Source organism: Myripristis murdjan, chromosome 12, assembly GCF_902150065.1.
Source record: "Myripristis murdjan chromosome 12, fMyrMur1.1, whole genome shotgun sequence".
NCBI classification, from domain to species: Eukaryota; Metazoa; Chordata; class Actinopteri; order Holocentriformes; family Holocentridae; genus Myripristis; species Myripristis murdjan.
This window is the reverse complement of record NC_043991.1, coordinates 18680535-18698674: the sequence shown is the minus strand read 5'-3', so window position 1 is coordinate 18698674 and position 18140 is coordinate 18680535. Positions and strand designations below refer to the sequence as shown.

General features: G+C 43.1%; 2 protein-coding genes across 2 annotated transcripts in view; both read left to right on the top strand.

Moving 5' to 3' along the window:
- The first annotated feature begins 5238 nt into the window (after nt 1-5238).
- On the top strand, nt 5239-7552 carry ppp1r3b (protein phosphatase 1, regulatory subunit 3B). Its single transcript, XM_030065852.1, is given in 8 exon segments — nt 5239-5279; nt 5543-5720; nt 5723-5825; nt 5828-5925; nt 5927-6101; nt 6104-6223; nt 6226-6287; nt 6289-7552. Coding segments are annotated over 8 exon segments (924 nt in total). The 3' UTR covers nt 6436-7552.
- A 5026-nt stretch (nt 7553-12578) lies between these two features.
- Nucleotides 12579-18140, top strand: part of LOC115369277 (multifunctional ROCO family signaling regulator 1) — a gene marked incomplete at its 5' end in the record, with an annotated part of 31379 nt that continues 25817 nt past the window's right edge. Inside the window, 18 exon segments of the mRNA XM_030065849.1 lie at nt 12579-12627; nt 12630-12845; nt 12848-12902; nt 12904-13230; nt 13232-13292; nt 13295-13329; nt 13331-13389; nt 13392-13534; nt 13536-13704; nt 13707-13765; nt 13767-13817; nt 13820-13882; nt 13885-13974; nt 13976-14063; nt 14066-14538; nt 14540-14577; nt 14579-15177; nt 15180-15512. Of these exon segments, the coding sequence (XP_029921709.1) occupies nt 12579-12627; nt 12630-12845; nt 12848-12902; nt 12904-13230; nt 13232-13292; nt 13295-13329; nt 13331-13389; nt 13392-13534; nt 13536-13704; nt 13707-13765; nt 13767-13817; nt 13820-13882; nt 13885-13974; nt 13976-14063; nt 14066-14538; nt 14540-14577; nt 14579-15177; nt 15180-15512 (2908 nt within the window).

Here is an 18140-nt window from a genome sequence, read left to right as displayed (position 1 = left end):
GTGTTTCTTTTTTGTGTGCAGGGGCTACTACACCTGAGTCTCACCTGAGTTTGGGCATAAACAAACCTATCACTGAAATCTGATTAATAGGTACATTTATACTGCCACTTAGCTTTGACTTTTTTCATATTCAATTCATGTATTGTTTTTTGGACTTGCTGTTTATGCACATAGTATCAAATGTGATCGATTTCTGTGTTTGGGCACAAGGTGCACCCTGAAACTTTACACATGTGTAAACCAGCGATAACAGATGTCAGCATGCCAGCTGGTCAGCTGGGTAGATTTGATGTACGCATACCTATTATTAGTTACTATTATTAGTATGTTATTCATTAAGTGGACTTATTATTATTATTATTATACACACCTAGAGAGGCCACGAGGCACTGTAAAGCTCATGTTCTTTGATTTCTCTTGTGCTTCCAACACCGACCAACACAGACCATCTCACTGACAGGCCACACAGTACATCAGGCAGCCAGGCTGCTAGTCAGATGTGATGACACTGTGACGATTTTTGTTGAGCCTCTACACCTCTGACCTCTGACTTCTATGTGTAGTTAGGGCTGGAGATACAGTCAGGCTGAGGGTGTAGGAAACCTTTGGAGATTATCTTTGGAGTTTATTTTTTCATTTTGTTGCATTTCACTATTCATAGCTCCATGTTTGCTAGTCACCTATTGTGCTGTTTGAGAATGGAGAACTGAGAAAGACAGCCCTATATTTATTTATTTATTAATTTATACTGTCTCTCATCAGACACAGCCTAGCCCCACCCCTCTCTCCCCACCCCTGGCCAATAGCAGCTCTATGATCCCATAGGCACTGGGGAATTAAATATCTGGGTAAAGCCTAGTGTGGCTGTTTGACATAACTTCAATCCACAGGCAAATTCATAAAAATACTTCAAAAAGTCTGACTGACTGCAGACTGTTAGTTTGGGACTCTGGGAAAGTAGGCAAAAAAAATCTTTGAACTGTCTCTTTAACTGAATAGCAGATATTTAGTCTATTCTACACCATGGTCACCTTTTGATAATTATCTTTACTTTGATTTGCATATAGAACTTGAAGATACCATTATGCTGACCCTTCCCAAGGGGGCTCCCTGAGGGATTTGCGATTGGGCCATCTGAAATTGTAAATGTGGCACTGATTTTTTACAGCTTGCACACCTCTGTCTGACTTTTGTCATCCCATGCTGGTCCCCGTCCCTGGTGAAGATGGTGCTATAAAGCGTCTCGGTTTGCTTTGTCAGTCCTGAGGTCATGAGGTGCTTGCAGCTGTTGTTACAGAATGGAAACAAAGAGTCAGGCTAGGATTGGGCGGTGGGTGATGGGCCACCAAGACACCGTTAGTTTCACTACTACCACTACACCATGTGTGCTGCTGCTGAGACCAAGCCCAAGAAATCCTCTGCTTTACCAATCTAACTGTTTCTCACCTCGGCTGAAGGAGGTCCTGAAGGTGGCTATGTCAAGAAAAAAAAATGCAAACTCTGAGTTAGCCAGATGTAATGAATGGTCAGGCCTCACAATCACAGTCATAGTTGATCCAATTTTTTTTTTTTTTTTTATTTACCACTACATCAATGATTACAGCATTCATCACTCTTACATAACCTTGAAAACAAGCACCTGTCCTGAAGATTATTGACGTTTCAGTTGTGAAATGTTTGTAGTGTTACTGTCACATGGCTGGGCTGACTGAACCCAGATGCAGAGTCAGGCAGGCAGGCAGGCGTGGTGAAACACAGAGGTTTATAAACAGAGTGGCAATGTGAGGAAGGTGGGTGGCTGGCTGAGGTGGCGTGATTGGTTGGCGTGACCGGCTGGTGTGACCGGCTGGTGTGGCTGAAGGCTGCATGGCAGAGAACAGAGCGGCCGGTGCAGGGCGTCTGAGAGGGGACTGCTCCTCACCACCGCTCTGCAGGTGTGCCAGGAGACACACCCACTCCACACACTGGGACACAGAGGGAAACACTGGGGAACAGACAGATATCATGATAACAGTTTTTCTGGAGGCCATGCCAAAAGAGCCACACCCCATACTGGCTGCAAAAAATGCAGAATGGATGCACCAGTAAGATTGCACCTGAAACAACTTTTCATTGGGACAAAGTGTCACTTGTTGTTTATTTTTTTAACCCAATTTAATTAATCAATTAATTTTTTTTATTTTGATGAATGTGATACATAATGGCACGTTTTGATGGACATTTAGGCAATATTTTAGCCAAATTTGTACTGGTGACTGTTTTAATGTCAAATTTAAGCCTAAACAGTCTACCATCTTAATATTCCAATTTATTTTAGATCTCATATAATTTCATATTTCACAAAAATTCTTCAGCGTCAATCAATTCAATTGTCCAAAAGGAAGGATTGTTCTCATCAACAAAATTATTAGGATGAAACTTATTAAATTAGCCCTGTGGGCAAACAGGAAACAAAGACAGAATGAAACATTACTGAATCAACAATTACAACACAGGAATGCATTAATGATAACTTTAATAATGTAAAGTCAGTGGTTTTCAGTATTTAAGTAGCCTACATTTCTTCATATTACTGTAAATTTGTAGATTTTTTTTTATGTGTATTTGTACTTTTGAGTGTTTTTTGAACTCAGTAACTGCTTCTATGTTTATTATTTGTGCAGTTAAATGATAAACATAGCAATACATAGAATATTAACTTGGAAAAAAAAACAATATTGTGCAGGAGAGGTTGAAAAAAAAAAAAAAAAACAGCCAGATTATAAAATAACATCCCCTAAAAGTTAATTAGCTTATTAAAATGCATTGTATATATGAAAATGAATTTAAGGGAAATTTGAAGCCCATTTATCAGGGCAGTATTTGACAAATACTATTAATGATTTCTTTTTGACTGGTTTATTATAATTTTATTTAATTTTCTCTTCATCTGTCACTTTACATTACAAATTACAGTTTTCTTGAACTGTTCCACACATTTTAATTAGTACTTTTTCTTCACTTGGTGCACATTTTTACTAAAGTGTGAAGAGAAAGTAATCAGGCTTGTTGGTGCAGCTCTTTGTAATTTCCCAAATTTAGATTTGAAAGAATCTACCTGAACCTTGTACTCTGGCCTTTTTAGAGTTAATGGCTCACACCAAGTTAGTTTCCAAACTGTAACTATGACTTTTCCTTTACTAAGTAGCCTACATTTACGTTTGATACTTTTTAATACCTTTACTAAAGTAGATTCCAACAGGAATACTTCTTTCTAGTCACAATTACTTTTGCTTGAGCTGTAACTTCTAGTACTCTCTGAAGCACAGTCGAAGAATGAATGAATTAGTTTCAGGGCACACAAACCAGCAGCACTATAGAAATTAATTAAAAACCGTGAACCAAAAGATAATGAATTTGTCCATATTTAGTAAAACGTGTATTTGAAGCAGTAATATTTTAAGTCCATCTGAGCAGGCCGGAGGTGGCACCTGGTACAGCCCATGCTGGGACCAGTCGATCACTCCTCCAGGGCTCGCTCTGATTGGCTGCGGGGAGGTGTTCACGTGAACCATGAGTGGGCTTTGAAGCTGTTGGGGAAGCCTTGCCAGAACTTAATAGTGTGCAGAGGAGTCTCGCGACTAGAACACATCTCGAGGGCTTGTTACAGTAACTTTACATGAGGAAGGCTCGCTCCACCTAACCAAGCGTCTGCCATGAGCTCGAGCTAGTCGCGCGGCGTTACAGCAAAAGAGAAGTGTTTCAAAGTAGCTGCTCAAGGTAAGACCGACACAGGCGACAGAGTGTGTGCTACAGTGTAGAGAGACGGGTGTGTGTGATGTCGGGTTAACTTGACGAGTGTATTTTCCTGCATAATGCTCATAGTCAAGCGGTGAGCCTGGTGCTCTGCTTAGTGTGAAGGTAAATGTGCCAGCGTTCACGGCTCCTCTCCGCTCCTCTCCGGCTCACAACCGTGTGAGGAAGTGAACCTCTTTATAACTCCGCTGCCACCGTGGGTGCGTTGTCACTGCTGTGTGGCGGAGCTTTGTTCAAACCCTCAGGAAAGTATTTGAAATTCTAGCGGAGGTCCCGAGGTCTCCAAGATACCAAACATGTCTTTGTCAACTGTAGTGAAATGTGTGTAAAACCACGCACAAGACCATCGAGATGTTTTCTGTTTGGTTTTAATGGTGTATCCGGAAAACAGTGGCATTATTGGGTCTGAGTATTTGACTCAGTGTCAGTGTGATGAAGCCTCAGTGATTCTGCAACCAGCTGATACACACTGAGCCACATGCACGAAGCGATTGTACGAACAACTTTTTTCTCGTTTTTGTTCGTAACGATTTGATCTTAAATCAATTTTAGTGTGTCTGTACAGAAGAACCCCGTCGCTGCTGGTGTCGGGGCTTCAGAATGAAATTTTAATCTATAGATTCATCTCATAGACCATGAATGTCCATTTTTTTGTGACCTGCACAACTTTCAAAGTATTTCAGTTCGAAGTATGTTGGTGCCTGTACCATGTGCCGTGACTTCGTATAAAGACTGACAACGTCCACGTTAGGAGGAAGGCGGGGTGTGGATGGATCAGTCAACAAAACTTTACCTCAGAAGATCAGCGTCTGATTCCTGAGACCGTTTCGTTATGTTATGTTGCATAACATTAACTATGACGACGAACCTATATCTAACCTCAACCAGTTGTTTTGTGGGCGAAAGCTACAAGAATTTACAGCAGCTTCAGTCAAATTATTGTCCATGTGCATGAAAAAAGGGCATTTGTACCTGAGTTGCTGTGAGGACTGGGGTGCAGCCCAGCCAGCCTGTCCTCCTTCCATCATCATCATGCAGCTCCTGGGTGGGTATTTTTTTGGCCTGCATTTTACTGCTAAAACTATTTTCATCTTTATTTAAGTAACTGTACATCCCCTCTGCTGAGATGATTTTCACAGCACTCACAGATTTTTTTTTTTTTTTGCCGTTGTTGGCTTGTTGACTTCCCTGCGCACAGCAGCACTGACGCTTTGGAAATAAATTTGCCCTAGCCACAGCAGCTGCACTTGTGTAGTGTGTAGGGATGTTACCTCATGCTAATAGCAAGTGCTTGAACACGCAACTCCAGTTACAGACAGGTGGGATCCATCATCATCTAGCACACCAGGGTAACATCAGATTTGGAGGTTGGATGAATGGATTTTTGGATGTTTGGTGCATCTGGAGTTGACTCCTTTTTTCTAACAGAAAATGAGAGAAAATATGAGGGAAATTGAAGAGAAAGTTGCTGCATCTAGCCCAGTGTAAGTTTGAGGCTGCTTAAGGAGAAATTTAGTGAAAATTCATAGTTCCAGGGGTTGACACTAAATTATAAAACAGATGGATGCAAAGTGGTTTACTTAGAAGTTTTTAATTAGGAGTTTGTTTTAGATAATGCTTAAGGCATTGCTTTACTCCAGTGTATTCCTTTGAAGTGTTGGTGTGTGGTGTGCGGGGGAAGGTTTTTGTCCGTTTCCGGATCTGTTAACATTAGCAACCTGTTAATCCGTTTTCCTCTCTGTTTTAGTGTATCGGCTTGCTCCCCTCCTGAGTCCACCCATGCCGATGATCTGGCGATACCTCTCTACCTCCTCAAAGAGGATTTTGGCTACAGAAAGACTCTGAAACCTCGCAAACCAAGCCTGAGTTCTTGCCTGAGGTTTGAACACACACAGTCTGTTGATCAGATTCAGTCCAGGGATGGAGAATTTCAAAGAAGCTGCTAAAAAAGGCAAAAAGCAGGTGGACTTTTGCTGACCACAAAGGCCTGTCTCTAACCAAGGTGAAGATCTTCTCTGAATTTAATGATCCATAGGTATTCCTTTGAACATCCAAGAGCTGCTCAACTCTGCCCTCACACTGAGGGCGGCTGAGAAGGACCAATTGTGCTGGATTTCACCCCAGCCGTCTTGCAGATTACCTGCTGTTTCGTCAGTGCTGGAGAGCAACTATGTCTGCTGGATAGCACTGCATGTTGAAAGAAAAGGCGCTGGCGGGAACTATTAAAGTAAAAATCTGTCGTTTGAAAAGTCTGTGAAAGTTGCGGGTGACCTGTGACACCTGGAAAAGCCATAAAGATGTGGATTGCTGTATGTGAAAGACACCTATCCAGGCTCACGCCATGCTACTTTCTCCTTTGAGGTTGTGCTACCTGATCAGCTGAGGCCTCATGAGCACATTGAATTTTGCCATCTGTTATGAGTTGATGGCCGGATTACTGGGACAGCAACCAGGGAAATAACTACAGGATTGTTTGGTCCTCACTAAAGAGGAGGCGGGCAGGACCTCTGCAACCAGGGGAGACACTCCCATGACCTGGGAATTCACTTTGACCGTTACGGGAGCCCAACATGCTCCCATGGGATCTTCCCTGATTGGCCAAGTTATGCTGCATATGAGAATATTGGCCCTTACTACTGAACATGTTTTAACATTCACAGACACTACTGAAAGAGTGAAATGCACATTTTTTTTCTTGTAATCACAATCATTTGGCACCCTTGCTTACGAGCTCTATCCACCATCATGTGTCATTATTTGCTGTGTCCATTATTGTATGTACATTTTACAGTGAATGTTCGCTAAACCAAGGGCTTCTGACTTCTGTTTTTACGAGAGTAACCTGCTGTCTTTGTTTTCTTGGCAACAATAAAGCCTGGATTGCTTTAAAATGTGTCAGGGCTGGAAATCAAACATACAAAGGTTGAAAGTTGGCTCCTGTAACGATGGTGCCATATAGGCTCACCCAAAGGGATAGTTTTTTTTTTTTATTTCACAAGGTGTGTGGGATGACACAGTTTCTCAACTTTGCAGAATCGCAGTCATTACTCATTTCTCTTCACAATATCGTGGGACCTTAAACATAAAGATACTCAAAATGTGGTCCAACATCAGTACCTGACAATATTCAAAAAGGCACCCATGGGAGTAAGTAGTTAAATGTCTTGTGATGAAAAATATATAATTTAAAAAGACTTGGCAGAATATTTTGACTTTAACTACCACATATGTCTACCACGATTTTAAAAATTCGCTGATACAGTACACAGGACATTGGTATGTAAAGCTGAAAGGTACATACACTGTGCAGGTTGTATGATCTTGTGGTGTATTATGTTATTGGCGATGGTATGATCATGAAATGGTGTTGCATGTTCTAAAAGTTTACATGAGAACATGGCAGCACATCGGTCCTTTTTGCACACTGGAAGATCAAGAAGAAGAAATAGTATTTGCTAGTGTGAGTGGTCTGTTTATACATGTGACGCTACAGTTTCTATTTGTCAGTCACTCTGCTTCCAAGGGGATTTTATAATATTGATTGTAATGATTTTTTTTTTCCTTTTTTTCTTTCCGTCTTTTCTTTTTTCTTTCCTTTCTTATTTCTTTCTTTCTTCTTTTTTAAACAACCAGTTCTCACATGTCTTGTATGTACAGTTTTTAGGATTAATGCTTTCATGGGATGTAATGCATCTGTAAACAGGTGTTTGGGACTGCAATTTTAATATTTAAGTTAATAAAGGATAATGCTGCTCAATTAAGAAATGGACTTGAACTCCCTTAAGTGTATTCTTGGGAAAAAAAATGCAAAGACATCAAAGTTTTTGTAGTGTTTTTATGTGTATTGTACATGAATTTTATGTTCACAGCATGTGAGCTTGGTCATAGGCTGACCTACACTCTCAGGGTTTTTGTGGATGACATATGAAGGCTAGAATCTCACAGGAAATCACAGAAAATAAAACGACAAATTTAAAGGTGATCTTAAAACGTTTCCAGGCTCTTAGCTTTTTATTTGCAAAGAATAGTTTTAGTGGCATTAGAATGAATGGATCTTTCACAGTGTTATCCATAATTTCCAGAAAAGCCCTAGGATGTAGTCTCCAACAATAGAGAGTATAGTCTGAATAACTCAGTGAAGACAGTAATAATCCCATGATTCACATCATTAGATGAGGCTGTTATAGAAGACGCAAGCACGCTACTTGAATATGTACAGTGCATAACCAAAATCAAACGAATCTCTGCTTGGAGGCTCTCCTCCTGACATAATAGTTGAATGACAATGAACAGATCAGTCACTCCTGATTCAGACAGGAATGTAAAAAGCTGTCGGGAGCTGTGTCTTGGAGCGAGCCCTGACTTGAGGCTTTGAGTGATGATTCATTAGTGAAGGGAAACATAAGGGGAAAAATGTCAGTGAGTACTCACCCTGAAAACTCAATGAGAATGACTTTTTATCAAGAGACTGATATTATATTAACTTGTAGTTTTAAAATGGACTCTTTGTGCAAGTTGTGTATTGACCCACTTTCTGCTGGTGCACAATTAGGCTACTTGTTGCATAATGCCCACAGTGCCTGTCAGTAACTGAACAGGTTGGGCAGGGCAGCAATAAAGCTGCCATGCTGGAACTTTTTTCTGTCGTTTTCTTTTCACACAGCAAGGTAATATTTAAACATACAACTCTGGTAAATGGTTAAGAAATAACATGACATTTTAAAAAAATATGAAAATGAAAACACACACATACAACACACACACACACCTGTACACCGGATTTACAGATTAGAGCTGCGGAATCAGAGCCCGAGTTCTTTGCTGATGAGGGCTGCACTGACAGGGGGAAAAAAAATCATACACACCCAGACATTCCCAGACACATCAGTAACCATAGTTTTATTATAGTAAACAAACTATGATAACTATGGCAACTATTTTTTGGCGGAAAGTATAACCATGGTTCCAAATAGTAAAGCAATTTTTGCTTTTGTTTATAAATATTAGATAAATGATGGGGGGTGGGAGGGGGTTAATTCATCATATTTTAAAAAATATTTTGCTAATATTACTTTAAAAGAATTTCAATACTTTTTTGCTTATTTTAGTGATCAGGCAGTGTCATAGTAAAACTGTGGTAGTACTATGGACTAGGAATATAGTAAATCACAACCATAAAGTGCTAGTAAAACGAAGCTTATCTCCATAAAACCTGAAGAGACCATATAAATTTCTGGTAAGGGAACCTCCAGAGTGACTTCAGGCTGATGTTGCTGCTGCTGATGCAGGAATGCAGGTGAAAAGGCAGCTGTCAGAAAATGGACCCCAGCACTGACAGCACAGCATGGAGGGAGTGTGTGTGTGTGTGTGTGTGTGTGTGTGTGTGTGTGTGGGTGTGTGTGTGTGTGTGTGTGTGGTGTGTGTGTGTGATAACGGACAGTTTACCATCTAGTCTGTCCAGGCTTAGCCAATGAAATGAGCTGGTCCTGTTCAGCCCGAGCCTTAAACATTTAAGGACTGTGGGACTGTTGGCACACACGGAAAAACCTGAGCCTCCTGAAGAATGGCCTGCCATGGCCCTTTTTTTGTATATAGTGCAATTATTCTTTTCTAATCCAGTTTTCTGTCGACAGACACGTTAATGCAGCACTAACAGACCTGATGCTCGGTCCCTTATTTATTTTGGAATCACTGTGGCCACATACAGTTAAAAAAAACATACATTTTAACAGTGATTGGACAGGTAAGAAGTGGTGCTTGTGATCTGTACAAAGGTTTTCCATTTAAAACAGCACATATAAAATAAGATGTTCCGTTGCTCCATGAAATATTTATGAGATGGTCACATTTTATGAGTTTAGGCTTGATTTAGTTTCAGCCAGCTTTTTAGCATCAGATTGATTCAACGCTAAGCAAGTTATATTTTGAAAGAATATTACACTTGTGATAATGTTGGTGTTTTTCTGTCTTAAATTTTCAAAGCTTTCTTGTAAAAGAGTGGAAAGGCTTGATAGTGCTCACATTTGCTTGAGACAAACTTGTAATGCAGTAATTAAAATGAGGAAAAAACACTGGATGCAAAAACAAGAGCAGCATCTCGACTGAGAAATTATGAATATATTTGAATATGTTTTTTTAATAGAAGAGTGGGATCAGCACCTTGAAGTCAGACCACCCTGTTCCATCTGAAGTCCTTTCACCCTGACACTGAGCGCTGCTGATCTCAGGCCTGCAGGTGCAGCCCTCCTCACTTCACTGAGAGACACCTGTCCAACAGGACACTGCATGCCCTCCCATGCCAATGCACCCACTGTTGAGGAGCATTCTGCAGTTTTCAACAGTGGCACCATTGGAGCAGTGGGTTAGGTTGTCCATGGGAGACAGGCTTCTCTTCGAGCCTGGGGAGCTGCTAAGACGTGCCACAGAGACCACTGGCATCGTGGTCATAATCTTTGTCCAGGTCTGACAGTTTGGTTAGGATCACTTGCCTTTGCTATGTCCAGCAACACCATTGGCCATAGATTTCCCTGTAGTCCAGACGATTCACCTGAACTTAGGGGGACTTGTGGAAAACGTCTGCTTTCCACAGCCAGTACCAGTCTTGTGGTTATGAATGGTGACGACTTTGTTGCCACCAGAAGCAGAACATTATAACATGGCTGTTTGCAACCAAAAATTCATATTTGACAATCAAGTCATTTTGATTACATGGTGTGAAATCTCTTAAAACCCCATGATTTGCAAAATGGCTTGTACAATGTAAAACGTGGGTAAATTGTAGTAAATGGGCCAACAATTCAAATCACTGTTGTGGTCATCAAAAAGCTTCACCAGCGGGGCCACTGCTGCACTGGCTCCCTCAGTGATGACAAACTAAACAGTCAGACCATCTGTCCTGCATCATGCTGACGCTTTTGGGTGGAGCTGACCTAGAACCGATGACTCCATATGAAATAGTTGGAGCATTGGCCTGTTTCTTTATGTGCTGGACGGCTACGGTCCAATGCCCCTTATGAGCCTTGCTTGTGACGTATTTTTCTCTTCATCAGCGGGAAATTTCCATCGGGGACAACTGTGATGTTTGGTCTGATTCCTGCTTGTTGCTAAGTCAATCAAACTCTGGGCAAGGATCACCTTACAGGGCTTCATTAGTATTTTAATGGGTGGTCACCTATGTATTTACATACTTTTAGCAAACAAAGTGTTATAAGTAATGCTGCAATTTTATGACAAGAAAAGTGCTGTAAATTTGACATGATACTGTGTTTTGTGATTCATGCTCATCTTTTGTTTGGACTATTTGAATTTCTTCAATAGGAAAACCGGTTACTAATCTGTTTTTTGTACAGCAAGTGTGCTCTCAACTTGTATGACCCCGTGAATATAGGACTGAAATAAGGCTGTGTCCTGTTAACCTGGATTTGGACTGTCCTTCACTTGTCTCTTGTTCTGTATTTTTGTTTGTTTTGCAGATATCCCCAAGTTCAGTTATGTAACACACTGGCAGTCCTGCACTTTGAAGCTGGAGAGGAGCCAACAAGATATTCTTACATTCATTAAGCAATGGTTATTCACCACGGGCACAATGCAAAGACAATTTAAATGCCATCCTTTTTACATTTACCCAGCCCAGTTGAAGCACACGTATTGTGGCTCTACAGTGAATGGTGCCCTGATAAAGCCACTTTAAACCACAACAGTTAACCACCACAGCTCCAAAATAACAACTGCTCATCACCTCGGACTGACCAGCGAGTATACACTGACGGGTCCAATATCATTGCTCTACTCTGATTAGTTTATTCCAGCTGAACCACTCACACCACATGACTGTGCCTGTCAGTGGACGGCTGGAATGTTGAATGTTTCCCCGTGTTCCTCAGTGCGCCTCTTGTCCAGCAGATGGCGTCAGAGTTCTCACTTTCTGACGGCTGACGGACAGCGTGATCCATTGCAGACAAAATAGTTTACGTGAAATCGTGCTGCTTCGTTTTAGGCTTAACATGATCCTGCACATCCCTCGTTTTCATGTAACACTTCTTAGGACCACAAATGCATCCCGTTCATGTTTTCATCAGCGCACACCGCCTGCAGCCCTATTGTTTGGCTAAATGATTTTGGAGATGACACGTAGCACTTTGTGAATTTCATTGCGATAGCCTACGGGTTTTGATTATGTAGTTATTACGTACATATTATTATTTTTTTTTTACCCCCTAATATTTTCCAGGAATGTGCATCGGCAGGGGGAATCACTTTCCCTTGTTCCCCTCCTTTTCACACACCAGGAAGGAAGGCGGAAGGAAGGTGGGCTCAGAAATCTGACGCAGTGTGTGTGGGACGGGCGTCGCTGCTGCTCCATTTCCATTTCCCATATCATGAGCGGAGACAGCTGAAAGAGCTGCAGCTCGAAAACACAGAGAAAGCCAGCGAGCGATTCAGACGCCTATTCTTGCGGCGGCGAGGACGTCTCTGAATGGGAAAATGCACCGGCGGCACAAGCGTCTCCCTGTGGGATCAACATCGGAGCTGTAGCTGTGGCAGGTTTGTTTTTATTGTGTAGTGTGTGGCGCATAAGAAAAGGATGCGTGGAGCGCCGCCGCAGCCAGCTCCAGTCGTCCTGATACGATTGAAAAGTAGGTGTTAATTTCTCGCCTTGAGCTGCTCCTCCGTTTCCATTTCCTGTGGAATATACCTCTGATGAAGGTTGTGCTGCTGGGAGTGCGCTGATTGATAAAGGACACCGTCCACCCATGCTGCCAGCTCAGTGTAATTGATGATAAACTCTCAATGAAAACAAGGAGGAGGGGTTGGGCTGCAACACCATGGAGGACAGGAGAACAACCTCAAAACTGCCAGGTTGGGGAGGGCTGCTGCCCTCCGATCGAGGAAGCTGCCGCAGCAACCTCCGCCAAGCTCACCCTCTCGCTCCAAAAACAACCAGAAGATCATACTACCTGAGGATATAGGGGAGATAGAGGTGCTCAATTTGGGCAACAACTCCCTTCAGGAGCTGCCAGAGGGTCTGGGGTCCAGCCTCAACAATCTGCGATCCTCGTCCTCCGCAGGAATAAGTTCACGGCTGTTCCTTGTGTGGTTTTGAGCTTGGCAGCTTGTGGAGCTTGACATTAGCCACAACTGCCTGAGGAGCCTTTCGGAGGATGTAGGTCAACTGAAGGGTCTGAAAAAACTATGCATAAGTCATAACAAAATCCAGTATCTGCCGTCTCAGATTGGAGCGCTTCAGTTTTTGGAGGAGCTGGACATCAGCTTCAATGACCTGCGGGATTTACCCAGATCCTTCTCGAACCTCAAGAGGCTGCGCACACTGGATGCAGATCACAACAAACTAAACCAGTTTCCCCCCGAGATCCTTGCCCTCGGTGACCTGGAGGAACTTGACTGCACTGGGAATAAGTTTGAGGCACTACAGGAGATATATGAAGCTGCAGTCCATCAAAATCTTTTGGCTCAGTAGTCTTCACATCTCTACAGTTACCAGGACACGTTCTGTCACCTGCACAATCTTGAAAGCCATGCTGGACGGCAACAGCCTCACAGCGCTGCCTCCTTCCTTTGGCAGTCTGCAAAAACTGAAATGATCAATTTGTCCTCAAATGATTTCGAGAACTTTCCCCAGGTTGTTTTAAGTATCACGGGATTAGAGGAGCTTTACCTGAGCAGGAATAAACTAGGCTTTGTTCCTGAGGAAATTGGGCAGCTGGTCAAGTTGGCAAACCTTGTGGTTGGACAATAACCACATTACATATCTGCCAGATTCTATCGTGGAGCTGGAGAAATTGGAGGAGCTTGTTTTACAGGGTAATCAAATAGCCATACTTCCAGATAATTTTGGAAAACTCTCCAAAGTCAACATTTGGAAGGTTAAGGATAACCCCCTTATCCAGCCTCCTATGAGGTGTGCATGAAGGGGATACCTTACATTGCTGCCTATCAAAAGGAACTTGCACCATTCCCAGCTTGCTGTGAAGCCAAGGCTAAAACTGGTCTTGATGGGAATGAAAAAGGCGCTGGGAAGACACTGCTCAGGCAGAGTGTGGTTAGCAAACAGCAGGATGCTAAGGTTTCCAGGGAAACAAAGGCATCGAAGTGACCAAAACTGGGTAGCAGGACGCCGAACGCAGTCTTACATTTCTGGTGTATGATTTGTCAGGGAAGCAAAAACTATGACCTCATCAAACCCTTTTTTCTCTCCCCTGGTGCTCTGTACATTCTGGTTGTGAATCTCAAAACGTATTCGCCCAAGAACTTTATGCCCATGTCGGGTATTTCCTCCACCTCCTTAGTGCCAAAGTCCCCCATGCTGTGGTGTGCTTGGTGGGCACGCACACAGACCTATGCGGAGACATGGAGGTGGAGGAGAAGAGTCTGGATATTCACAGACAGATTGCCCTGCAGGAGAAGAGAGACACGCAGTGCCTGAGGAGCCTGGCTAGGCAGGTGGACCAGGCGCTGGAGCAGGGCTATAACCTCCGCACTTCCAGCCCCCACATTCTTTTCTACGGTGTTTCTGACAAGAACCTGAGACGGAAGAAAGCCCAGCTGCAGTTCATGCTCAACCACAGGCTGCAGATTCTTTCTCCTGTCCTGTGTGTCAGCTGCACCGAGAGCCAAAGGAACATCCAGAGGCTGAGGGAGAAGCTTATGTCTGTTGCAGACCACAGGGAGATCTTCCCCAACCTCCACCGTGTGCTGCCAAAGTCCTGGCAGATGCTTGAGGAGGCTTCACTTTAAGCCCAAAGACCTGTGGCTCTCGTGGTGGATCCGCCCGCTTGGGCCTCCAGGCTGGGCTTACAGAAGACCGTCTGCAGAGCGCCTTATCCTACCTACATGAGAGTGGGAAATTACTCTACTTTGAGGACAGTCTCACGCTCAAGGAGTATGTTTTTCACAATCTACCGCGGTTCATTGCTATTCTCAATGTGTTCTTTCAGAGGGACGAATCAACACTTTTGGACAGGCTACTGTCTGAGGGGGAAAGGGGGGACAAGGGGAGGGTGAGTCTGGTTATAGAAGGAGAGAAGGGAGAGAACCTCAGGGTTACCCATCTGCAGCACCATGTGGAGGGCTTTCTCCAACATGGCCTTTTGCCCTCCAATGTCATCCGCCTTCTCCTGAGACCCCTCATCCAGACCCAGCAAGACCTGCATCTCATCATGGAACTGCTGGAGAAGATGGGGATCTGCTATTGCATCAACAAACCCCGCAGCAAGCCGTTAAACGGAGCCACGGCTTGGTACACGTTCCCCAGCTATGTCAGCGACGAAGAGCCCCACGCAGAGGCCTGTGCGAGCGGGAGCTCTTTGTCTCTGTGTCAGTTCTTCTCAGTGGAGCAGCTGCAAATTGAGTACAGCTTCCCTTTCCTTTTCCTCCTGGACTGTTTACCACGATTCAGTGTGCAGATAACAGCCATGTTGTTCAGCGGTCAGATGGTAGGCATCAGATCTTTGCCTACCGCGGTAAAGTCCCAGTGGTGATCAGCTGCCAGCCCTCCAGGGGCAAACTGCAGGCAGACACCCTCTCCATCGCCAGCCACGCTTCCCTGCCAAATATCTGGACTGCATGGCAAGCCATCACGCCGCTTGTCGAAGAGTTGAATGTGCTGCTACAGGAGTGGCCTGGGCTCCACTACTCTGTACATATTCTGTGCTCCAAGTGCCTCAAAAGAGGGTCACCCAACCCACACGCCTTTCCAGGTAAACATCCTAAACCCCAACTATATTAACTCACACCTCCTCTGACTGTCTCTGTCTCTCCTAGCTCTTCCTCGATCCCACCTGTGCCTCTTGTCCTAAAACTTTCCTCTTCTATCTTCTTTGCAGTATATAGAAATAACAAAATCACATTTTCCTCCCAACAGTCTTCTCAGATTGTTGTTTGTGTTGTTGAAAAGTGAAAAAATGAATCTTTGTTGAAATGTAATGGCATTTTCATCAACAAATTAAAAAAGAGACAAAAATTCCAGAAATAGATAAAGGGAACAGATGTATAGGTGACCTTTACTGTAGAAAAAGTAACGCTACATACAAATATGCCAAAATACAAGACGCTGTAGTGAGGAATGTAGATCAAACTATGTATAAAGGTCAAGGGGCATGTTGAGACTTGGTGATGGACAAAGTTTTCATGGCAGTGTTAACCTGCTTTTATGTCCTGGAATGTAGTGGCAGCGAATCAGGTGCTATGCAAGAGTCAGCTGGCCTGTAATGCAGTCAGATGTGAAGCAGCCCCCCTGAAGATAATGCATCAAAGCCATCCTCTCTTGGGGTCTGTCTGTTAAATGACATCAGTGGTATAACGGGCAGAACAGACATCAGTATCTAACCAGATTTCTGTGTGGGCTTAATGTTGGTCACATGCCCTATCCAAACGTAAGATTGATGCACTTTGATAATTCCTCTGTGAAAACTATTACCTCTGGTAGCAGTTGCATTTAGAAACATTGTCACCTCTTACATAAAATACTGCATTCATTCTCTTTCTTAGAGCTAATAAAGTGAGAAAAAAGGATAACTTCACAAAAAGGTCTCAAAAATGCATAATTGCAGGTGTAAAACAATAATTGCTCATTTTATTCTTCGGATATATTGCTACTGAAAGCAGAAATTGTGTATTGCTCAAGGCTCATACCTTGACTCATTCTGCATGTTAAGCATAATATCTACAAAATGTATAAACTTCACATTTCTGCTGATCTTTTCCCAAAGCAAGCAGTCGTATTGTAGAGCTCCAATATCACTTTTCCTACCTTTTATCCAGCTGTTGGATTCCATTCATTCCACTACGATATGAAAATTTACTTTCATAATCTGCTTCCACAGAACCACAGAGCATCTTTTGAGGCTAAGGGCAGGATATTAGTCTAGCTGGGTGAAGGTTTGACATGACACTGAAACTTTTTTGCTTAAAGATGGTGTTGAAAATCTTTGTTTAGATTGCATTAAACATCAGAGATCTGCAGATACCGCTGAGGGCGTGGCCCCGATAACGGGCGTGACAGACAGCCAGTCATTTATTAGCCATCGGCGGGATACTGGTATTCGCCCTTCCGCTATTTCTCATAATGCTGTGCACCATTCTTCCATCCATGGTTTAAAGCTATCCAGCTTTTTTCCTGTTTCCTTTGTCAGCTTAGCTCCATATATTCTTGCTTGGTTACGTTTCACTCTGCTCACTCTCCCCATCACTCTGCCTCTCTCTCTGCCCAGGCATCAGAGAGGCTTTGGCAGTCTTTTTTGGATTAGTTCATGTCTGCAGCCTTGCTGGTTTGAATCATTAGACATGAGGCAATGTTTTTTAGAGCTTTTCTTCTGGCATGCTTGGGCTTTAGCAACAGCTGCCTGACTTTGGTCCAGGACAAGGACCAGTGATTACACTAATACACTCCGGCTTAGACACGCAGAATAGTCAGTGGAAGCGCATAGTTTGCGGCATCAGTAACTCACAGGCGTTTAAGAAGTTACTGGCAAGACTAAACCTTCCTATATTTTAAGTATTTAATTTCTTAAATTATTAGTAGCAAATACAGGTTGTGTGTTTGCAAGTGATCCAAAGAGGGCTGGGCTGTGGGAAAATGACCTAGGACACAATAGGGTCAGTCAGGTGGCTCATGGGGCTTGATCCTTGAGGTGATGCTTAAGGTGTTTATGTTTTCTTGTGGCTTGATCAACACTATTATAGTGTAGTAACTGGTGACTGGCCTTTTTCATAGCTTTTATAGTCACAGTTTGCTAGAGAGGAGTGAGAAATTCCACACAGTGTTTTTTTTCTGCCTGAGCAGTGAAGCAGAGCTGGACATGCAGTCTAGGCTGCCTTGTGTGGGCTGAAAAGAAAAAACTGTCACTGGACCAAAGAAAACAGCTCAGCCTGCAGTCACACATTGTTTGCAGGGGATAAGGAATTTCCTCACTTTTTGAGGAGTGACGCATTTTGCAGTTTTCACCGTTGTGTTCTCAAATGCCTCCGGTAAAATAACAATGGACCTTGTTCACAGCAGCCATTTTGACATGAAATAGCAGGTAAACACAGGTGTCACTAATGATATTCATTAATTAAGGTTCCATGCCACATTTGTGTAGCAGAGCCAGCATGAACAATAGCAAGACCCCGTCTGTGTTAGACCCAAATGGAACAAAACCGTAATTAATATCATTGGTAACACCTGTGTTTACCTGCTGTTTTGACTCACTCTGTGTCCACTTTGATGCTGCTGCCATAGTTTGAACGTTAAGTGACAGTGTAGGGGTCAGGAATGTGTTTTGTTGGATTAAGAGGGTGGGTGGAAATGTGGTCAATAGAGGGGGAGATATATTGTGCTGTAGGTT